At 37.8% G+C, this 19,284-nt stretch overlaps 1 protein-coding gene across 1 annotated transcript in view; it reads left to right on the top strand.

Moving 5' to 3' along the window:
* SH2D6 (SH2 domain containing 6) overlaps positions 1-19,284 on the top strand; it is a 1,258,756-nt gene that overhangs the window by 647,204 nt on the left and 592,268 nt on the right. Inside the window, exons 9-10 of the mRNA XM_044084299.1 lie at positions 3,210-3,244; positions 11,288-11,354. Coding sequence (XP_043940234.1) covers positions 3,210-3,244; positions 11,288-11,354 — 102 coding nt within the window. The remainder of the gene's footprint in view (positions 1-3,209; positions 3,245-11,287; positions 11,355-19,284) is intronic.

Raw genomic sequence — 19,284 nt, forward strand, 5'->3', positions numbered from 1 at the left:
CACTACTCTTACTCGGACAGGTTAGTGTTTCCTGGATCGCAAATTTATCTCATTTGCATAGCTTTCAGCAGCAAATGAGGTAATTTGCATAAACTAACCCTGTCCGTGCAAGAGTCGTTTTAGGAGCTCTCTTGCACACCCCTGCCGGCTGTTCCTGGATCGCTCGGCAGACATGTTGGCTTGCTGGAGTCTTACTCTACTCTTAGACTCCATACAAGCCTTCATGAATCCGGCCCGATGCTTTGCTTACTTTAAGACGTTCTCAGTTTCATTGCTTTCTGTTATGTATCTTTAATTGTGTAAATATCCAGATCATTTCCTTCCATGCTAAATTTCATGGAGTGTTTCCAACTTTTTTCTTACTGTTTCCTGATTTGTCTAATGAGACAACTGAAACAATCTCCTCCTGACTAAACTGTACATCACATAACACATTATATTTCCCATTAAAAGTATACCTCCTATTCTGTCAATGTATTTTCTTTAGCTTTAATATCTGCCCCTCTAAGCTAATTCAATAATGCCATTATTTCCAGATTACTTTTTTGAGCAGTCACACTGTCTTATTTCCATCCAAAATGTTGAGCAATTCCCCCTATTTGTTTTCATCATGGCAAATGCTGCTGTACCTAATAAAACTGCTGTCTTTGCTTATGCAACCCTCCCCTGTGACATTTCAGCTGCCATCATTTTTTAAGCACTTCCTATACTTTTAATTATTTTAAATAATTATCCTATACCCATTCTTCTACCTGACTGTATTTTAAAGCATTGTCCTATTCCAATTCTTATTATCATTGTTTTAATGTGGTTATCATATCTGACTTTCTCTCTCTCTCTCTCTCTCTCTCTTTACTTTTTCATGGTTCTGTCTACATTTCAAATTTCCTGTCTGTATAAATGCAAACTTTAACCCTGTATAACCATCTGCAGCACTCTGTGCACCTTTATTATCATTTTGTCTTGCTCCAAGCTGCCATCCTTTCATTTTACTAACCCCCTTTGCACAGTTTTCCTCACATCCTCCTGATTTCAACATCAAATAAGTTTATCCTCCCCTAAATCAACAGAGCATTAGGAAAACATCCAAACCTTGAGGAAGTATATAATGAGTTAATGAGTCAGAAACTGCTGTAGCTCCCTACAAAATAAAGGGTCTCAGTGGGTCGAATGGCCATTGACCCAAAACTACTATGCTTATTTGGAATGATCTGTAGGCGTCCCCCTCCCTTCCACCAGCTACATAGGTAATGATGGAAGTTATTTAAATTTGGTAGTCTCTGAAAGAGACTATATAAATGAGGTAGCAAACTGACCCTGTAGCACATGAGGGAAGCTGAGTTTTTTAGATTTAGAATTATACCTATGGACAGCTTAGCTTCATAGATGGATACTTTGACTGATTCCAGATGCCATATAAGGACATTCACAGTTGGGTTCTTTACCTCAGCATTTCCTGATCTCCTTAAGATGGGAAGGGGGTAACCATAGGGAAGGACTGAGCCCCAGTGTATTTGATTTGTTGTGGACAATGGCCAACCTCTCAAGGCAGTGTTACATGCAGAGCATCATCCTATGGACAAATATGTTGTGAGGCACTCTGTGCCATACAGCTTTCAGATGGTTGGGATTATGAGGGACTGTTGGAATACAAGCCTTTCCAGAAGTTATCAGCTTATTACATGTGGGAAGTTTTAAATCATTTGAAGCTTTTGAAGAGAATGAACCCTTTCCTTGAAATATTGTTATAAATACTTGCATCTGTGGCATTATATTATAGCTCAGAGTTGTCGCTGGAAGGATCCCACTAGCCTACAGCATTTGGTTAAAAATGAAACTGAGACAGAACAGGTTAGGCATTACCTTCTGTTATGTTTGGTGGCAGTCTTATACTGTATCGTTAAGCATACAAGCATAACCTATTAGACATCCTGGAAAATGTTACTAGGCAACAACATACACAAAGCAGACAGAATACTCATGACAAACGCCTTCAAATGATCAATTGCTTCTGTGAAACTAGGGAGACTTCAAGAGAGAAGATGAACTGGGGAGTTTGGCTTTCCCTAATTATGACTTTTGTAGCTCCTGTCTTTTATCTGTTCTCTGAAAAAGGGAACGTCACATTCAGGTTTTCCCTTCATGTAACTCAATAATAGGGTTTCACCTATTTATGGACATCTCAGGTGCAGCCATCACGAAATTCCTGAAAAGCAGTGGAGGTGACAATGTTATGAAGTAATAAGAAGTAAACCACAGCAGCATCGTTAAGGGGTGAAATTCAGTACTGGATCAATGAGGAGATCTCTTTTGTGGAAACATTGAGGGAATATAAGTGTGGGATGGGAGCTTGAGTCAAAGAGGTTGTGATGCTGAGACTGCACAATTTTGGCTATGAATAGTTTTACTTATGTAAGTTTGTTGGCACCAATGATCAGTCGAATTGTTAACAGTGTAGATTATCCAATACTTTGCTGCATGTAGATGGTTCTTTAAGAAAAGTTCAGGGATAAAATATTTTTCTGGAATGGGTGATAAAACTGAATGAGGATAAACTGGGAGTGTCATTTTTGAGGATGGAGACTTAATTTGGTTGCTCATGTTAAGCTGGTTGACACTGAATATTGACAACATGAGACTGAAGCATGAAGAAGGAATGGGAAGTTGTTGATTTAATGAACACTTACAAAATGTCTTCTATGTGGAATGGATAAACAATGGCATTGTCTGATTGGTACCAATGATTCACTTCCTGTTGTTTAAGCCTTCCTTTTTCCTTCCCGTTGATTTGATTTAGAAACACCTAAAACAAAAAATGTTACTTTTGGATGTACAAAATATAAGGATTGCAAGATATAAAAAGGCAGTAATTTATAGTGGAGGGACTGAGATGTATTGATATGAATTGCCAAATCTAGAATAAATGCATGTTAAGATGATGGTTGTATAAAGAGAATATACTTTCCCTGCCTTCTCTGTCCCAAAAGGTCTTTTTAGATGGCATTTATATAGCAGACTATTTGAAGAAGGGTCCACCATTTCATGTGTTTTCAAGTTAGAAGGCAGCACTTGAGCAAATAATGGGAATCTGTCATTACAGAAGCAGTGTGTAGGTGACTAGCATATGATTTCTGACATAGCCTCTGAAGGAGACTGCAACACATTTTCAAATGCTGTTAACTCTGCACTTTCTCTTTTGTGATTTTCAGGTGTTAAATTTCAGCAGCAGGTGGAACCTTCAAAGGTATGTTTTAAAGACATATATTTTGTAAAGTCTGTAATTCCAGCTAATGCACACAAATGTTGGATAGGAGCTGTAATAGAATGTGCCTCACTATATAGACAACTTGGTTTATCTGTATTTCTAGTTTTTTCCCTTTTTTATGAACAGATGAACACATGAAGGCTGTGATGAAAGGTTTGTGTTTTATCATATCTTCCTGGGTGTTGTAGGTAGTCTCTGTGTAGCTGACCTTAGCCCCTTCCTTTTATAGGTAGCCTCTGTGTAGCTGACCCTAGTCCCATCCTGTTGTATGTAGTCTCGGTGTAGCTGGCCCTAGCCCCATCTTGTTGTAGGTAGCCTCTTGTGTAGCTGGCCCTAGCCCCATCCCATTGTAGGTAGCCTCTTAATATTAGCTGACCCTAGCTCCATCCCATTGTAGGTAGCCTCTTGTGTAGCTGGCCCTAGCCCCATCCCTTTGGAGGTAGTCTCTTGTGTAGCTGACCCTAGCCATCCCATTGTAGGTAGCCTCTTTTGTAGCTGGCCCTAGCCCCATCCTGTTATAGGTAGCCTCTTGTGTAGCTGGCCCTAGCCCCATCCTGTTTCTTTTGTCTTTTCCAAGCATTCTTGAACTCCAGCCAGTACTACCTATATTCTCCTACTGCATGCAACAATAGAGTCCAGAATCCCATGCCTTTCTGTCTGAAATACTAGCTCTTTAAGCAAGCTTTGGCTTGTTCCTGTTCTGTGTGCCACTCATTTCCCCTTACTCCTCCTGTCTGTCATCAAATATATTCTTCTACATGTTTTCTAGGAACATATTTCCATATCATACCACATTATTCTTTTATTTTTTTAGTAAATGTATGAAAAGCTAGCTCAGTTAATCTGTTTTCTTACACTAATTCCTGCAGTCTTTTCACCATTTTGTCAGCTCACCATTGTACATTTTCTGCAGCCTTACCAGGCATATGCACAATTAGAGTGACCACAGAGGTTCCTTACAAAAAGAATACAAGACATAACAAGCCTGCCTTATACAGAGTGCCTTAAAGCCCTTTCCCTCTACTCAGTCCCCTATAGATTGCTGAGGTGTAATCTGTGTCTGGCTTACAAGGCATCTGCAAACCCTACACATAAATCTACATAATCGTAAGTCAAAGAGTACCAGAAATACAAGGTATAGTCACCTAAATTTTGTCAGTGACTTAAAACAGAACATTCTGGAGAGACAGATATGTGCCCCAGAGACTGCCCCTCCTATGGAACAGACTTCCCATCCATGTGAAGCTGTTTTTCTATTTTCCATTTTAAGCACAACCTAGACCAGTGGATGAGGAACAGAAATTCACACCAGGCATGGCGCACATGTCCCTTATGGACAGAGGTAGCTTATAAATGCCTGGCTGTCAATGTCCTATTTGGGTACAGGACATTATTATTCTTTGGGGAAAACTTGGCTAGGCATATAAAGAGCCCCTGGGTCGTTAGCCTAATAATCTGTGAATCTATGAAAACTTTAATTTACTACCTGCCTTGCCTCATTTTTAAGAAAGAGACATGCAAAGATATTATTACAGACAATTGATATAGTGATTACTGACATAGCCATGTTTTAAAAATGTCATGTTTTATATATACAAACACACTTTGATTAACTTTTTCCAAATGTTTGAACACAGATCTATCCGATATTTTCATTAAAGCTGTAAAATTAATTATATTGTCTTGTGGCACCAGAATAATTGAACTAATTCCCTTTAGCACAGCTTGTTTCAGTGTGTACCTTTAACTCCCAGGGGGTGTGGCTTGAGCCTTAAAAATGAAATTATCACCTTACAGTTCAAACAAATATTCATATGTCTGGAACCGTGTTACTAGAAACAGTAAATGGCAAACTATTCAGAATAAATTAATCTTTACATAAGTGGCATTCATTCAGTTTGATGCTTTAAACTGGATTTTATAACACAAAATAAAGGCAGTGGATATTGATTTTGTAATGTTGCATAAACAGCTTATGATATGTCAGTAACTATTCAAGAAAGACACAGACTGCCAGCGGGATGTTCTTCATACAGCTGTGAGGTTTCATATGAGGCTTTGCAGTTCTGTCTGTGTTACCTGAATGTTGCGATATTTAGAGAAATATGAAAATGATTGCACTGCAAATAAACAGTATGCAAGTCATATCCAATATCTCTTTAGCTGCATTAGCCAGAGGTCAAATAGCAATACAATTGTGTTTGCCATCATGTATGCTTTAAGATGAAATCGTCTGATACCTTGTATGTAGCATGGTTTTGGAATTATTAATGCAAATATGAACAAGCAGTATTTGACCCCTAGAGGTCAGTAGAGTTTAACCACAGCAATGCCTGGAGGTGCACTCAGCTATACTAAAATGAGGTCTCAGAACATTTACGTCTTCTTTAATGTTAAGTCCTCTGTGCTCTTGGCTTTTCTTTTTTTTAATAAACATTTTGTCTTTACCATGTAAGCAGAGATAAAAACATAACAGCATGCTTTGGGATCAGTGATATAAAATTCCGCTAAGAATTTCTTTAAATGTTCATAGGTACTTACTGATCTGTAACATTCTTAAGAAACCCAGTATTAAATTTCAACGGTAGTTTTTTAGCCTTCATATTTTCTGTATGAATAACCCAGAGGTGGGCAGAACAAGAATATGCTGGGACATTTACTTGTTGCCCCTTTCCATGAAAGCCATGAATGCTAAATTAGTGGTAAATTCAGTTTTCCCATCCAGTCATCCAAACTACATTTGAATAGAGTAAGGCAAGTACTTTGCTTTATGCAGAGAGGAAGGTGGTTCCGGTGAAGTGGTGTTCTCCGTGATACATACCTATCCCTTCAACATGCCCTGTATGTGTTGCACAAGAGATTGAGATCCCTTCATTGGATGTTTACAATGCCACTGGACATGCACATGTGTACTAGGTCTTACAGGATAGGATCTGTTAAGGCTGTATAAACATGACAGAGGTCCTCTCACAGTAGACTGCATGATACCGAGAAGTAAGACAAAGCTTTGAGATGGTCTACATAGTTTTTATGATTTAGTCCCTTGACTTTGTTTTAACGAGGAAGAGTTTTTGTTGTTCCAGTTGTGAAAGTGTTTCGACAAGAACATACCGAAAGAGATGTTATATGCAATGATCAGCTTAATGAGAGGCTAGTACAGTGGAAAGATTTCATCCCTGAACCGGGACTGACTATCTTTAGATATAAGCTGTGGAATGAAAAAGAAGTTCCTTACAACAGTGGATAATTGAAGGCATTTCACTGTCGACATACATCCCCGGATCTCTGACTTCAGAATCAACTCAGGGATGTGTTGTCAGTGTGTTAGTTAAAGGGAAGTCATGCTTACCAAAGGGTACTATTATACACTTTTTGGCATTTAATATAAGTTTATGGTTTTGACACCAACTGTTTGTGAAAGGCAATCTTGAAAGATCTTGGTATCCTCTGGGGAGTTTATGATGGCACCATGTTTACAATTATTTGCAAACTTGGTCAGCCATAAGCGTTTGCTTTGGCCTCTGAGAAGTAAATGCCAAAGAGCAGTTGCCCAAGGATGGAACCATTGGGAACACCATGAGTTGCAGGTCTTTTAGAGGAGGTAGAGTGACCCACCTTAATTTCTTGGGCTCTACGTGTGACCCAGTTTGCTATCCAATGAATTACATAAGGATTTACATTTAACTGGAAGAGTTTATCTGCAATGCCTGAATGTGTAGTGTGTATTGATTTCCCCTCATCAGTGGCTTCAGTAACCTTTGAAAGAAGTTGACCAGGTTAAGTAGGCAGGATCTGCAATTAATGAATCTGAACTGGATTGGGTGAAGAGTTTGTAGGTTGCCTATGTTCTTACATATTAATTCCACAGTGATTATTTTCAAAGCCTTACAGATGAGACTGGTCATCTATTATGGGTCTATAATTACCTGGTTTCATTGACACCCCACTTTTGTGCAAGGGTATGACTGTTGCTGACCCCCATTCATTTGGCATAAATCCCACTTGGAGGTTGATATTGAATAACCTCTGTAGGGAGTCTGACAAGTCCAGTTTCTGGCTGTCTAGTACACAGCCTGGAATGTTATGCAGCCCCATATAATTAGTGTTCTTGGCCTTGGATAGTATCTTAAGGATATGTACTTGGCAGATTTGAGGATAAGGCATACATGCACATATGTGATCTGGTAATATAGGAGGGTGGGGTATGGTGAAGTTTGAGTTATATTTGTCTGTTAGTAGAATGACTATGTCCTCTGGGTCGAAGTATGTGATATCATTTACTATTTCTACAGTACAGTGCTTTGCGTTGTTTTTGAGGTTTCTAACACAATCAAAGAAGCTTTTCTGGATATCCTTCACCTGGGTGGCTATTTTATCTTACATTTGGCTTTGGTTGAATTGATTCAGGTCTAGAGTTACCTGTTAAGCTTAGTAAATATGTTTTTAGCAAGTTGAGAGGTACATTTAATTTTGCATGCAATGGGGTTTTGTTGTTTTATTACAGAGCCTGTTTATATTTGGGTTCTACCACATCAGTTTGTTCTTTAATTTGGCTTTTTTTACTTGGAGGGGGAAGATTAATTTATTAAACCATATAGATGTGTATGTAATTTGGTGGTAAAAGATTCCAGACAAACAGTGGGGTCATCAGGTTAGAAAGGTATTTGAATTTAGTGATGTCATCAGTTAGTTTTAGTAGATTATCTCTAGCAAAATCTCTGAATACTGAAGTAGCAAAAGATGCTTCTGGCTTTAGTCTTATAATGAATGCAACTGATTTACAGTTTGATTTAACCAGGAGGAAGTGACAGTTGGTGGTGAGCAAAGATGTCCTATAATAGTATGGGTCCAGTCCAAGATGTTATTGCCTCCTGGTTGGGGTGAGGATTAACTGGTCTTGAGAGTTTATATGGATTAAATCCAAAAATTTCTAGGCATACACGTTTAAGGATGTATAAGTCTCCCAGTTATTGGAGAGTAATTGAAGTCTCCTAGGAGAAGGGTGTTTGGTTTAATGCCCAGGGACTCCATGCTAGTTAGGTAGGCAGTCCGGGTTCAATGGGATGCCAAGGAGATCCTATAGTTAGCCATGATGTGATAAGGAGTCTTATTAATGGCAATTTGGATGTGGAAGAGTTTCAGGTCATTATCCTGTGTAGTGAGTTTGGAGATGAAATTTGTTTTAAGAATACGAAGACATCACTACCTTCAATGCCTCATCTAATGCGGTGAGCCTGAATATATGGTAGGTTTTGAAATCTTGCACTGACGGAGTACTGCCAGCGGTCTTGAACCAGATTTCTGTGATGATGCATATTTCAATATTTTCCAGGGTAAGAAGTTTTTGCAGGGAGTGAGTATTTTGTTTAAGCTTCCAGCATTGAGCAGCAATCTATGGTATCTAGATTGTGTTTTGTTATGCTGGAAGCTTTAAAAGACTGACATTGTCTAAAAAAGGCACTATAGGGTGGACAAGGATTTAACAAATATATGAAAGCCTTGGATGGGACAGGTGCAGGCCATTCCTGGCAAAATAAGTGGGACTTTCTACCATCTCCTCCCAGACTGATATATATTGTGCCCTGTTTTGAATGACACCACAAGCTAAGCCAATTTTTGAAGTCAATAATCTTACTTTTGTATTGCATCATCATTCTTGGTGATGGTAGAATTCTGCTCAAGGCTAGGTTAATGCCTGCCTTGAACACATATTCTGAGAGCTTCAGCATATCTCTATTTTCATATGGTTCACAGAGGTACATATCAAGTCATTTGCACCATGTGCACATGTTGTGTAGGGACCTGAGTGCATTTGTGATGTGGTGATTCCTGGCACCTAACATGATCCTTTTCTTGCAAAGCCTGATGAGTGGTGCATACGTGTGTCTCACTGTGTAGCCTATAACTAGGATGTTGGACTTTGTAGAAGTTTGCCTTATGGACTTATGAATTGAATGAATGTGACTCTTAGATATATGTTTCATGGTGGGTGTGTCTGTATTGAGTGTTTGTGAGGTTGCTGGTGGCCTTGTTTCTTAGGTTACATGTAGGAGGCCTTTGTTGTTTAGGTAGGTTACTTTCAAGAGTCTCAGCATATGGAGGTGTATGTGACTGGTCTGAGCTGTGTATGAGAGGTTTAGTGTGGTATTGTGCTGTACTGATAACCTGCTTGTTATTTGTAGTGGCTTCATGTGAGAACTTTGTCTCCAATAATATAACTACATCTCTGACGCCATTTCAGTTTGCTTGAATAGTAGGTGGTTTTCAATAAACATGAGACAACTGCTAAATTGTCTCAAGATACCCATTTCAACCAAGTTGGTTGCAGAGACAGATTGAAAGTGCAAGTCTATGGTTTCAGATGCTTCCCAATGGGGTGGGTAGTGTCTCCGAGGTTTGGAGTTGATTGGCTGGGGATCAGTGAGTAAAGTGTTATTAGAAGGTGGATTAGATCTAGAGGAGGCTGACAAGGAAAAATATATGAGACTGATCATCAGTCATGGATCGTGTGGTGAAAAGAGTGTGGCAAATACTAATAAGATGCTGGGTTACATAAGATACTTGGCTTATAGATAAGAGAAAGGTATTCTCCTGTTCTACATGACATTAGTAAGGTTACAACTTTGGTACAATTCTGCAGACCTAACAGGCAGAGAGAGAGAGAGAGAGCAGGCAAATGGATATTGTATAGAACAGGACCACTGGAAAGGTCTGTAGGATGATTAGTGTTGTAGCCTGAAAAAACTGAATGCACCAGGCAGGTACATGTCACAGTACAGAAGGGGAGCAGAGGCATGTGATACAGACTTGTTGTGTTGCCATGGCACTGGATATTGATGGAACTAGGATGGAAAGGAAAAGAAAGAAAGGAGACATGACTGACAACTAAGAGGTAAATGACTGAAACTTTATACAGAGAAGAGTAAAGGAAAAAGCACTGAAACAAACTACCTAATAAAGTGATATACAACAGTTAAAGAGAGCAATTTAAGGCAACTTTGGATAGATTGAGGGTGGATGAAAGGAAGAGGTTTAAAAGATCCAACATTTGTGGAAACTTGGTAGATCACTGGTCTTCTTGCAGTTCTATGTGCTTGCATGTTCATAACAAGCTAAGAATGCTAACCCAGATATCAACACACTCTGACTATATCACAGATGGTTCAGGTTCAACTAGTGACCAAAGTAATGGAGTAGCCAGAAGAAAGGGTTTGGAGTGAGATGCCATCATCTGCTCACCCATATTGCCAATGGGATGGAATTGATTTAAATCCAACTGCAGGAGTGCTGTCTAAGAAAGCCCGCTATTGCTGTCACAAACAGAGAGATTCAGGACAAGAGTTTGACCAAAGCATGGATGTAATCCAACCAACAATTTTAAGTGTGCAAAAATCTCACTCATGTTAGCTTGACATAGCCAGTTATGTAGTACTTACTAGCCAACAGGGAGAGTATTGTTAAGAGTATTCCCAATCTTAGAATCTCTGACTAAAACATTTTCATAGAGCATCCCACTTTTCCTCTGAAGAAATTATAAACAAGCAGATAAATGACTAACATATTCCTTGCTTCCTGCCTCTTCCTTCTTGTGTCCTCCAGTGCTGGAGTAGGCAGGAGCAGATATACTGGTAGGTGACAAGGCTTGATGGGTGCTGGGGAGAGTCATCTCATTTTTTGATCATGACTGCTAAATAACAACATATCACAAGTAAGCTAGTTAGTCACGTTGCCAAGCACTGGTTCAGGTTTTGCTTTATTGCTAATCTAGCACTGTGACATATCAAACATAGGGTTGCTTTGGGTATGTAAATTCTTCTAAACAAATTTTATTTTACTTTTTAGTGCTAATTACTTCTGTCATAATGTTTGTGGCAAATTCAGCATGTTCCATACATTGAAAAAAGTAAATAAACAAACAACTGAGAGGGTGAGGAACTGTAAATACTTATATAGCACAATGGATCCAGAATCTTCTATAAACAGACCTATAATAGGTTGACTGATATTCTTTGGGTTTTACAGACCTTTGCAGACCATATTGATGAGGATGGGGCGGAAGATGTATATCTTGAATGCGATACACCTGTAGGTGAGTACCAAAGACCAAGACTCAAGCTTTAAAACTGAAATATATGTTTTTCAAAGAAATTAAAGCAGCTCCGTGAATCCTTGAAATCATTTATAGCATCTGCATCAGACTCGTACCTCTCAACTGTCCAGAATGTCACAGAATGTGCAGAATCTTGCCTCATAGTTTTAGTTTGTTCCTGATAAAATTTGTGGTTTTCCTGCAGATCAATCTTTGAGTATTGAAGTAATTGAATGATGAAAGACATTCTTTCAGAAAATGCCAAAACCTGTTATTCTAGTAACTCCTTATCTTTATAAGAACAATATTTAACATCTATTGCTAATTTTGAACCTTTGTTATTTTTAGCTTTGTCCAGAAATGTTTTGATAAGAGGTTGAGAGGTATGTATGTATCAGTACCTACTAGTAGCCATAACAGCTTAGAGTTATACACTACCCTTGTTTTGTCAGTTTCTGATAGACATCTTTATAATGAAACAATGTTGTATGTGAAATACATCTCTCCCGCTACAAAACAAAATATGCACTATGTATACATGTAAAACAGGAAAGTTACCAGAAGGAAATAGTTCTAGGAGGAAAAAATTATACTTACAATACATTTTTGTCTTTTACTCCCTAACCTCTGCTTTCCACTGCTGAAGCAGGTCAGCATGGTACCATCACAGATCACTGGACTGATGCCACCACAGCTTACTAGAATGGGTGATGCCAGTGGCATCACTCAACATCCTGCAAACTCATGCCAGGTGTCCACTTTACACAAGGCACCATCATATTGCCTTAGCATACAAACCTAAAGCCCCTCTGCAAAATAAACAAGAAAGTCTTGCTATCTCTGGTACACCATGCTGGTGTTCTACCATCCACAGTGCCTGATGTACCCATGGTCACTCACTCAAGTTCAGTTCAGGAGAAAAAGGACAGCCCTGTGTACAAGAGTGCACATTTATTGATTGAGTGTCATAAAAATGTAGTGCTACACTGTGGCACTACATTATCTCCCTAGCACTGATGTGTTGCATTAGGCATGGATATGGCATTGCATCTTGGTGCTAGGGGCATACACAGGCAATATGCATGAGCATAGTGGCCACATGTCTCTTGTTCACTGTGACATTAATGGCTACCACCAGCACATCTGGATAATGCAATTCACTATGATAGCAATTCATAAACACCCTTATTATCATAAAGGGTCCATTTACTGACCTTTGTTAGCATAATACAAAACAGTGACACCATTATGCACAACCCCACTTAATACAGTACAGCTGTGGAAGAGGGGAATTCCAACTGAAAATCTGTAGATTTGTAGCTTTACAGAGTTAAAAAGGGTGTTACAGACTTCAGAAAGACATCTGACTTGGTAAAGTATGTCAACGGAAAAACAACAAAGTCTGTGATGAATATTGGTCACAATGAGGAAGATGTTGTGATATACTTGTAAGTGGGAACCCAGGACATTGCCATGGCATTGCACTGGACTGTTGTCTGCAGTTTTGAGGGGGAGGGCAAGCATGTACACTGAAAACATTGTGAATGACATATCTCAAAGGAGGAGGGATGCCAGCACCACTGTTGAGGCATGGCTTTATTATGTGATTTGGGGAAACCTGTGCATAACATTAATTGCAACAGATAAACAGGCGCATGAAAAGATGTGGAAGCCTATAGCCATGGGTACAGTACAAAAATGATGTTGGGTGTAGAGGATCTGCAAAGCATTTATCACAGATAATAAACAGAGACATAAAGTGGGGAGGTGGCCATCAGTATTGTCATGTAACAACATTCCATACACACACCCTGACTAACATGTTGTACCCAGGTGTACATATACCAGCATGGCCATCTGAGGGAGGCAACAGCTGGAAGCATTTACAGGCAAAACGAGCATGTGCTACTCTAGACCCTATATATACACACATGGCATGTGTATCTGGAAAAAAACTGCCACAAACTAGCAGTATTGGGTCCACATTTGGTAGGGAGTAGTGCAGGATGTGACTGCTATATAGGTGGCCATAATACCTCTCTGCAAAAAGTTTAAAGAAGGATTACTGCTATGATACCCTATGGAAAGGGAAAAAGCATGGGAGATTGTGACAGACAAGTCCACTAAGGGAGGTGGACCATAGACATTAAAGCACTTCAGTAAGGCACAAGAGAGTTATTTTAAATGCTTTTTATTATTTAACAATTCCATAATAGAAAACATCATATCAAACACCAACTAACCCTCACTTCCAACATGTTAACATTGCAATCAACCATCATCAAAAACAACCTTCCTTTACCTGGCCTCTAGAGTCCACCATAACACCTCTTAATGCTGAGAAAAATTCCCACACCTTCTCCCAACACTAACCATCAATTCCATTCAATTCACTCATTACATTTCTTCACAGACATCAAGTAAAAAAGAAAAATGCCAAAAGGAGTGGAAATGAGACCAGGAAAAGAAGAAACAAAAAAATAAGAGGAAGATAGGAAACAACCTCAATTCCCTTGACCTAGTTTATCACTGGGAAAGCTTAACTGGTAATATGCTCTCACCTTAACCCATCTCTCCCCAACATTTATTTTTCCTGTCCTCCTGTTTTCCTCTTTTCCTTTGCACATAGGATTCTGTAAAATACCTTTATATTATTAGTTCTAATAAAGGCCTTATTCCATTTCACAGCCCTTTCTAAATTTTAGCTAAATAGCTTCTTACCCATCCTCCTAAGGTTAACACTGTTAATGTCTTAGAATCTCTCCAACCATATTTCTCACCTCCCAAGCTTAACACATAAAATTTTCAACAACTGGCAACTCTTTTTGAAAAATCCCCTTTCATTCCTCCATAACATCATCCCAATACTCTTAAATCATTCTACACTCCCAAAACATGAATATATCCAGCTTGCATCTGTTACCGTCTCAAACATCTAGTGTGCTCAATATCATAATCCTCTGTATTATGTTTCAGGGTTTTAAACTACCTACACACCCAGAGCATGTGATGCTCCCAACTTCTTGGCAGTATCCTCAATTTAGAGGCCAAACAAAGACTATGCTTCCATTCCACATTACACAAACTCAACCCCACCTTATCTCTGAGTTTAAGTCTTAGCCAGTTCATTTCTCTACCATATCTAAATAACCCCTTATATAAATTACTGAAAGAAACTATACCTTCTCGTTTAAACCCATTTAGAGCACCTGTTGTTTTATCCAGTTCCACTTAATTATCTATTGTGATTCCTGTTTCTATTCTCCTCCACCAACCTTTGACTGCTCCTACTAACTGTTCAAAATGCAACCATGCACCTTCTGGCAGATTAAACCTCTCTCGGAAAGAGTGTCCTCCCTGTAAAGTCCAAAGTTTTCTTATCCTTCCATCTGAGTTGTCTCCCACCCTCTGAATCTCTCTTTGCTTCCACTTCTTCCAATCCTTTTTGCCACTAACAACAATGTTCCAAAATCCAACTCGCAGAAGTCCCATCAACATAAAAGAGCTTCTTTTGCTTTGCTTAATTAGCTTATCCAGTACTCTATGTTGCATCAAAAATTCCTCTGCCTCCTCCAATTCCTTTTCTCTCTCTCTGTCTACAGTTAGAGGATAAGACAATGGCCGTGGAAGAGGCTATGGCATACAATTTAATATCAGGTATTCCCTGATACCTAATTTTCCTTAACCCCTGTAGTCTTCCTTTGGCTATCAAACTTCCCTTACCATTCAAAACAAATCTGTCACAACAGCTTTGCAATTTATTTAACCACCACTCCTTTTTACCCATTAATGGGAATTGCCAACACACACATAAAATATTGGGAAAAAACATCATCTGGAGTGCATTTATCCGACTCACCAAACTGAGCACTTTATCTGACCATTCTTCTAAATCTTGTATAATTTATTTATTTAACATTTGTTTACTGGGAAAGTCTGACTGGGACAGAGCCCATTTTTCAGAGGAGGCCCAGGGAGAAACACTCCAGACACATCTTTGGAATGTGGTAGGAAATCAGAGCACCCAGACGAAACCCATGCAATTGCAGGGAGGACATGCAGACTCCACAGAGAAGACACCCCAGCCAAGAATCAAACTAGAGAACCTCTTGCTGTGAGGTCATAACACTAACTGCTGCACCACTGCACCACCCATGTATATCCTGCTGGACTAGTATCACTGTCCCTCTGGACTAGGTGTGGCCTTAATGACAATTATCATGCAATCACTAACTCCCAGGACCTTATGGAAATGGATATATGTTATAAAATCGCAAATATAAAATAATTCTGCCACATAGATAAAGCTGGTGTACTAAAAATTAAGTAAAATAAAACAAAATATAAAGTAAACCGGCACCATGACACTTGACACTTAAACAGCAGGAAATTTATTATAGCTTGCGGTTGTTGATGTGTGCTGGTAGATGGTACTGAGCTATATCGAGTTTCCATATCTTGTTTTATTTTACTTGATTTTTGAGTACACCAGTTTTAGCTACATGGTAGAATTGTATTATATTTGTGTTTTTTGTTCTTTTTTCGTCCATGGACATGGCAACTCAGTATAGCTCATTGCCATGTTCCAGCAGACGTCAGTAACCTCAAGCTATAATACATTTCCTGCTGTTTAAGTATCAGGTGTCGTGGTACCAGTTTACTTTATATTTTGTTTTGTATGTTATAAAATGGCAGCATGGTTGTGGTTCTATCCTCTGCAGACACAAAAGACCAGAATAATGTTCAGGGTCTGTCAGCTGCCACCTGTAATATCCCTAACATCTCCAATAGGTCACTGAAAGGTCCCTGTAACTATGATGGTTAAAACTACACATATACCACCAAATAAACACCTCAGAAGCCAAAACCAAGTGGTATAAACAAAATAAATTTAATTTTCACACGAATCCACAAACACTACAGTGCACAAAACGCTTAACTGCTTCACCGCATTTTTTGTTCCAAATGGAACTTCATCAGATGCAAAACAGTTAATGAAATCAATTGCGTCTTTAAATACTCCATTTAAAATCAAATAAAACAATCCATTTCATTTTACACAGTTCATAATAAATATTCATGGAGACATGCTGACATACTAATGAATATTCATAAAAGATGTTCCCATACAATAAATTCATTAATTCTAATACCAATATAAATAAATATGAAGCAATATATTATATGACCAACTAAAATAAATTAGTAAACCTAATACACCTAGCTACATATAAAAATACATATAAATAAATATAAAATATATATATAAAAACACCTAGCTAAAATTGTACTATTGCAATTTTAATAACAGTGCTGCTATCTGGTGGCTCAAATTAATACTATTAATACTTCTAAGACAGACTAAACAGAGGAACCTAAGAGCTAAATAGCACAACTCTTTCAAGCAATAAATAGCACAAATTAATAAAAACGTTCATGTGCAAAACCTTTTCTATTTTCAATAATATTAAAAAACAACACAATATACATATTAAAATCAGACCATCAAATTTAAAAACGTATATATATGTGTGTGTGTGTGTGTATATATATATATATATATATATATATATATATATATATATATGTATATATATATATATATATATATATATATATATATATATATATATATATATATATACACATTTGCCCTAACTTCCGATTGACCAACACCCATTTGGCTGAGACATTTTGACTGAAATTTCATTTGACCGTAATTTCATTTGACCGACACTTCATTTGACCGACAAGTATTATTGGCAAGAAAATGGAATATGCCCCCTTCCCCACTGTAGTGTGACCCCGGAGTTAGAATATATAGTTAGGGGGTGTGTGGGGGGCAATATTTAAGCAAAACTAAACAATGTAATATGAAATTAAGTGGGGGCTGTGCCCCTCACACCCCCCTAACTATATATATTCTAACTCCAGGGTTGCACTACAGTGGGGAAGGGGGCATATCCCATTTTCTTGCCAATAATACTTGTCGGTCAAATGAAGTGTCAGTCAAATGAAATTTTGGTCATTTGTAATCGGGCAAATGGGTGTCGGTCAATCGAAAGTTAGGGCAAATGAAGTAGATCCATATATATATATATATATATATATATATATATATATATATTGTGAAATAATTAAAGTAGAGACATAATAAGATGAAGACATAAAAAATAAATAAATAGATTTACCCAAAGCATAAATATTTATGTGTTTTCTCCATTTCATCATGTTATTGAACCCCTTAAAGTCAATAAATATGCATCATAACTTTGTTGATCTGAGTTTTAAAATGGGCATTATGGATACATTCTCATTCAAACCTGGGGGTATACAGGCATCAAGTACCAGGTGCCAGTACAATTCCCGAACCTCTATTTTGTTTTCCCAGTGTCCTCCCCTTATATCATAGGGGATATGTTCTAATGCAAAAAACTTAAAAACAGCTTCCTTACAGGTTTTAGTATGCTTATATAGAGCATTATTACCATCTGACCTACGAATATCATAAATGTGTCTGTACATCCTTCTTTTTAATGCCCTCTCCATTTTACCAACGTAAAAGGAGGGGCATTTCACACATATAGCTATATATATTATTCCTTTAGTATCACAATTCACAAAGTGTGTACTGGTCAGCAATCTATCCCTGCCCACCAGGTATACATTCCCCCATTATATAAGTGACAACATTGCACACATTTCCACATTTAAATCCCATTTTTCTTACCATTTTCTTTCCTATATCTACTATTCTTTTCCAGGATGTCTTTAATATCTCTGTCTTTTCTATAGGTAAAGATAACTGGTCGCTGAAATATTTTAGTAAGATCAGAGAAATTAGAAGACAGGTTCCAATTGTTTAGAATAATTTCCTTAACCAGCCCTGAGTCACTGTTAAAATCTAAAATAAAAGTCCCTTTATACCTATCTTTATCTTCTTTGTCTTTATCTAAAACTACTTGTGTATTTAACCTCTCACACTGTTTCACCCTTAAAATAGGGCTAAACCTGTCCCTCCTTCCATCCATTACTTCCCTCATAACATCTTCTATCATTTTCTCAGGATATTTTCTCTCCAAAAACATTCTCTTTAAATTAATACATTCTTTTTCAAAATCTTCATTCTTCGTGGTCATCCTAGATATTCTAATAAATTGTCCTTTAATTAAATTTCTTTTTTGTTTATATGGATGAGAACTTGTGAAATACAGGTAGGAGTTAGAGAAAGTTGGTTTCCTATATACTCTGGACCCAAGTACTTTATTACTATGGTCTTTATAAAGGGTAACATCTAAAGAATTTAGTTCTTCCTTGGTAATGTTGTAGGTAAACCGAAGAAATTCTGTAGTACCATTAATGTACTGAATAAACTCAGTTAATTTTTCATCCCTCCCAACCCAAAATAAACATATGTCATCAAGGTAACTTTTATAAAGGCACCAACAATCCTTAAACCTAGAGTTCAGGAGAAATTTTTTCTCCCAAATATTTAATACAATATTGGCATAGCTGGCGGCACAACCTGCCCCCATAGCCATGCCCTTAATCTGTTTGAAAAATTCCCCCTCAAAGCTTACATAATTGTTAAGTATTAACTCCAGTAGTTCCATAATAACCCTAATTTCTTTCCAATTAAATTTTTTAAACTCTAACAAGGCCTCCAAAAACCACTACATACCTACTTGGTAAGGAATAACTGAGAACAAGTCTATAATATCCACAGTAAGAAAAGTAATATTGTGTTTATAACCATCAGGATTAATATTCCTTAAAAAGTCCCAAGAATCTTTCAGAAAACCTTCTTGTTCCATCCACACTTCTTTAATTTTCAAATCCACAAACTTGGCTAAAGAATGAATCTTGGAGCAATTAGCAGCAGATACTGGCCTCAACAGAGGGTCACTAATACTTTTATGTACTTTCACTA

Source organism: Protopterus annectens, chromosome 9.part0 (genome assembly GCF_019279795.1).
Source record: "Protopterus annectens isolate FY-2018-M chromosome 9.part0, PAN1.0, whole genome shotgun sequence".
Taxonomy (NCBI): Eukaryota; Metazoa; Chordata; order Ceratodontiformes; family Protopteridae; genus Protopterus; species Protopterus annectens.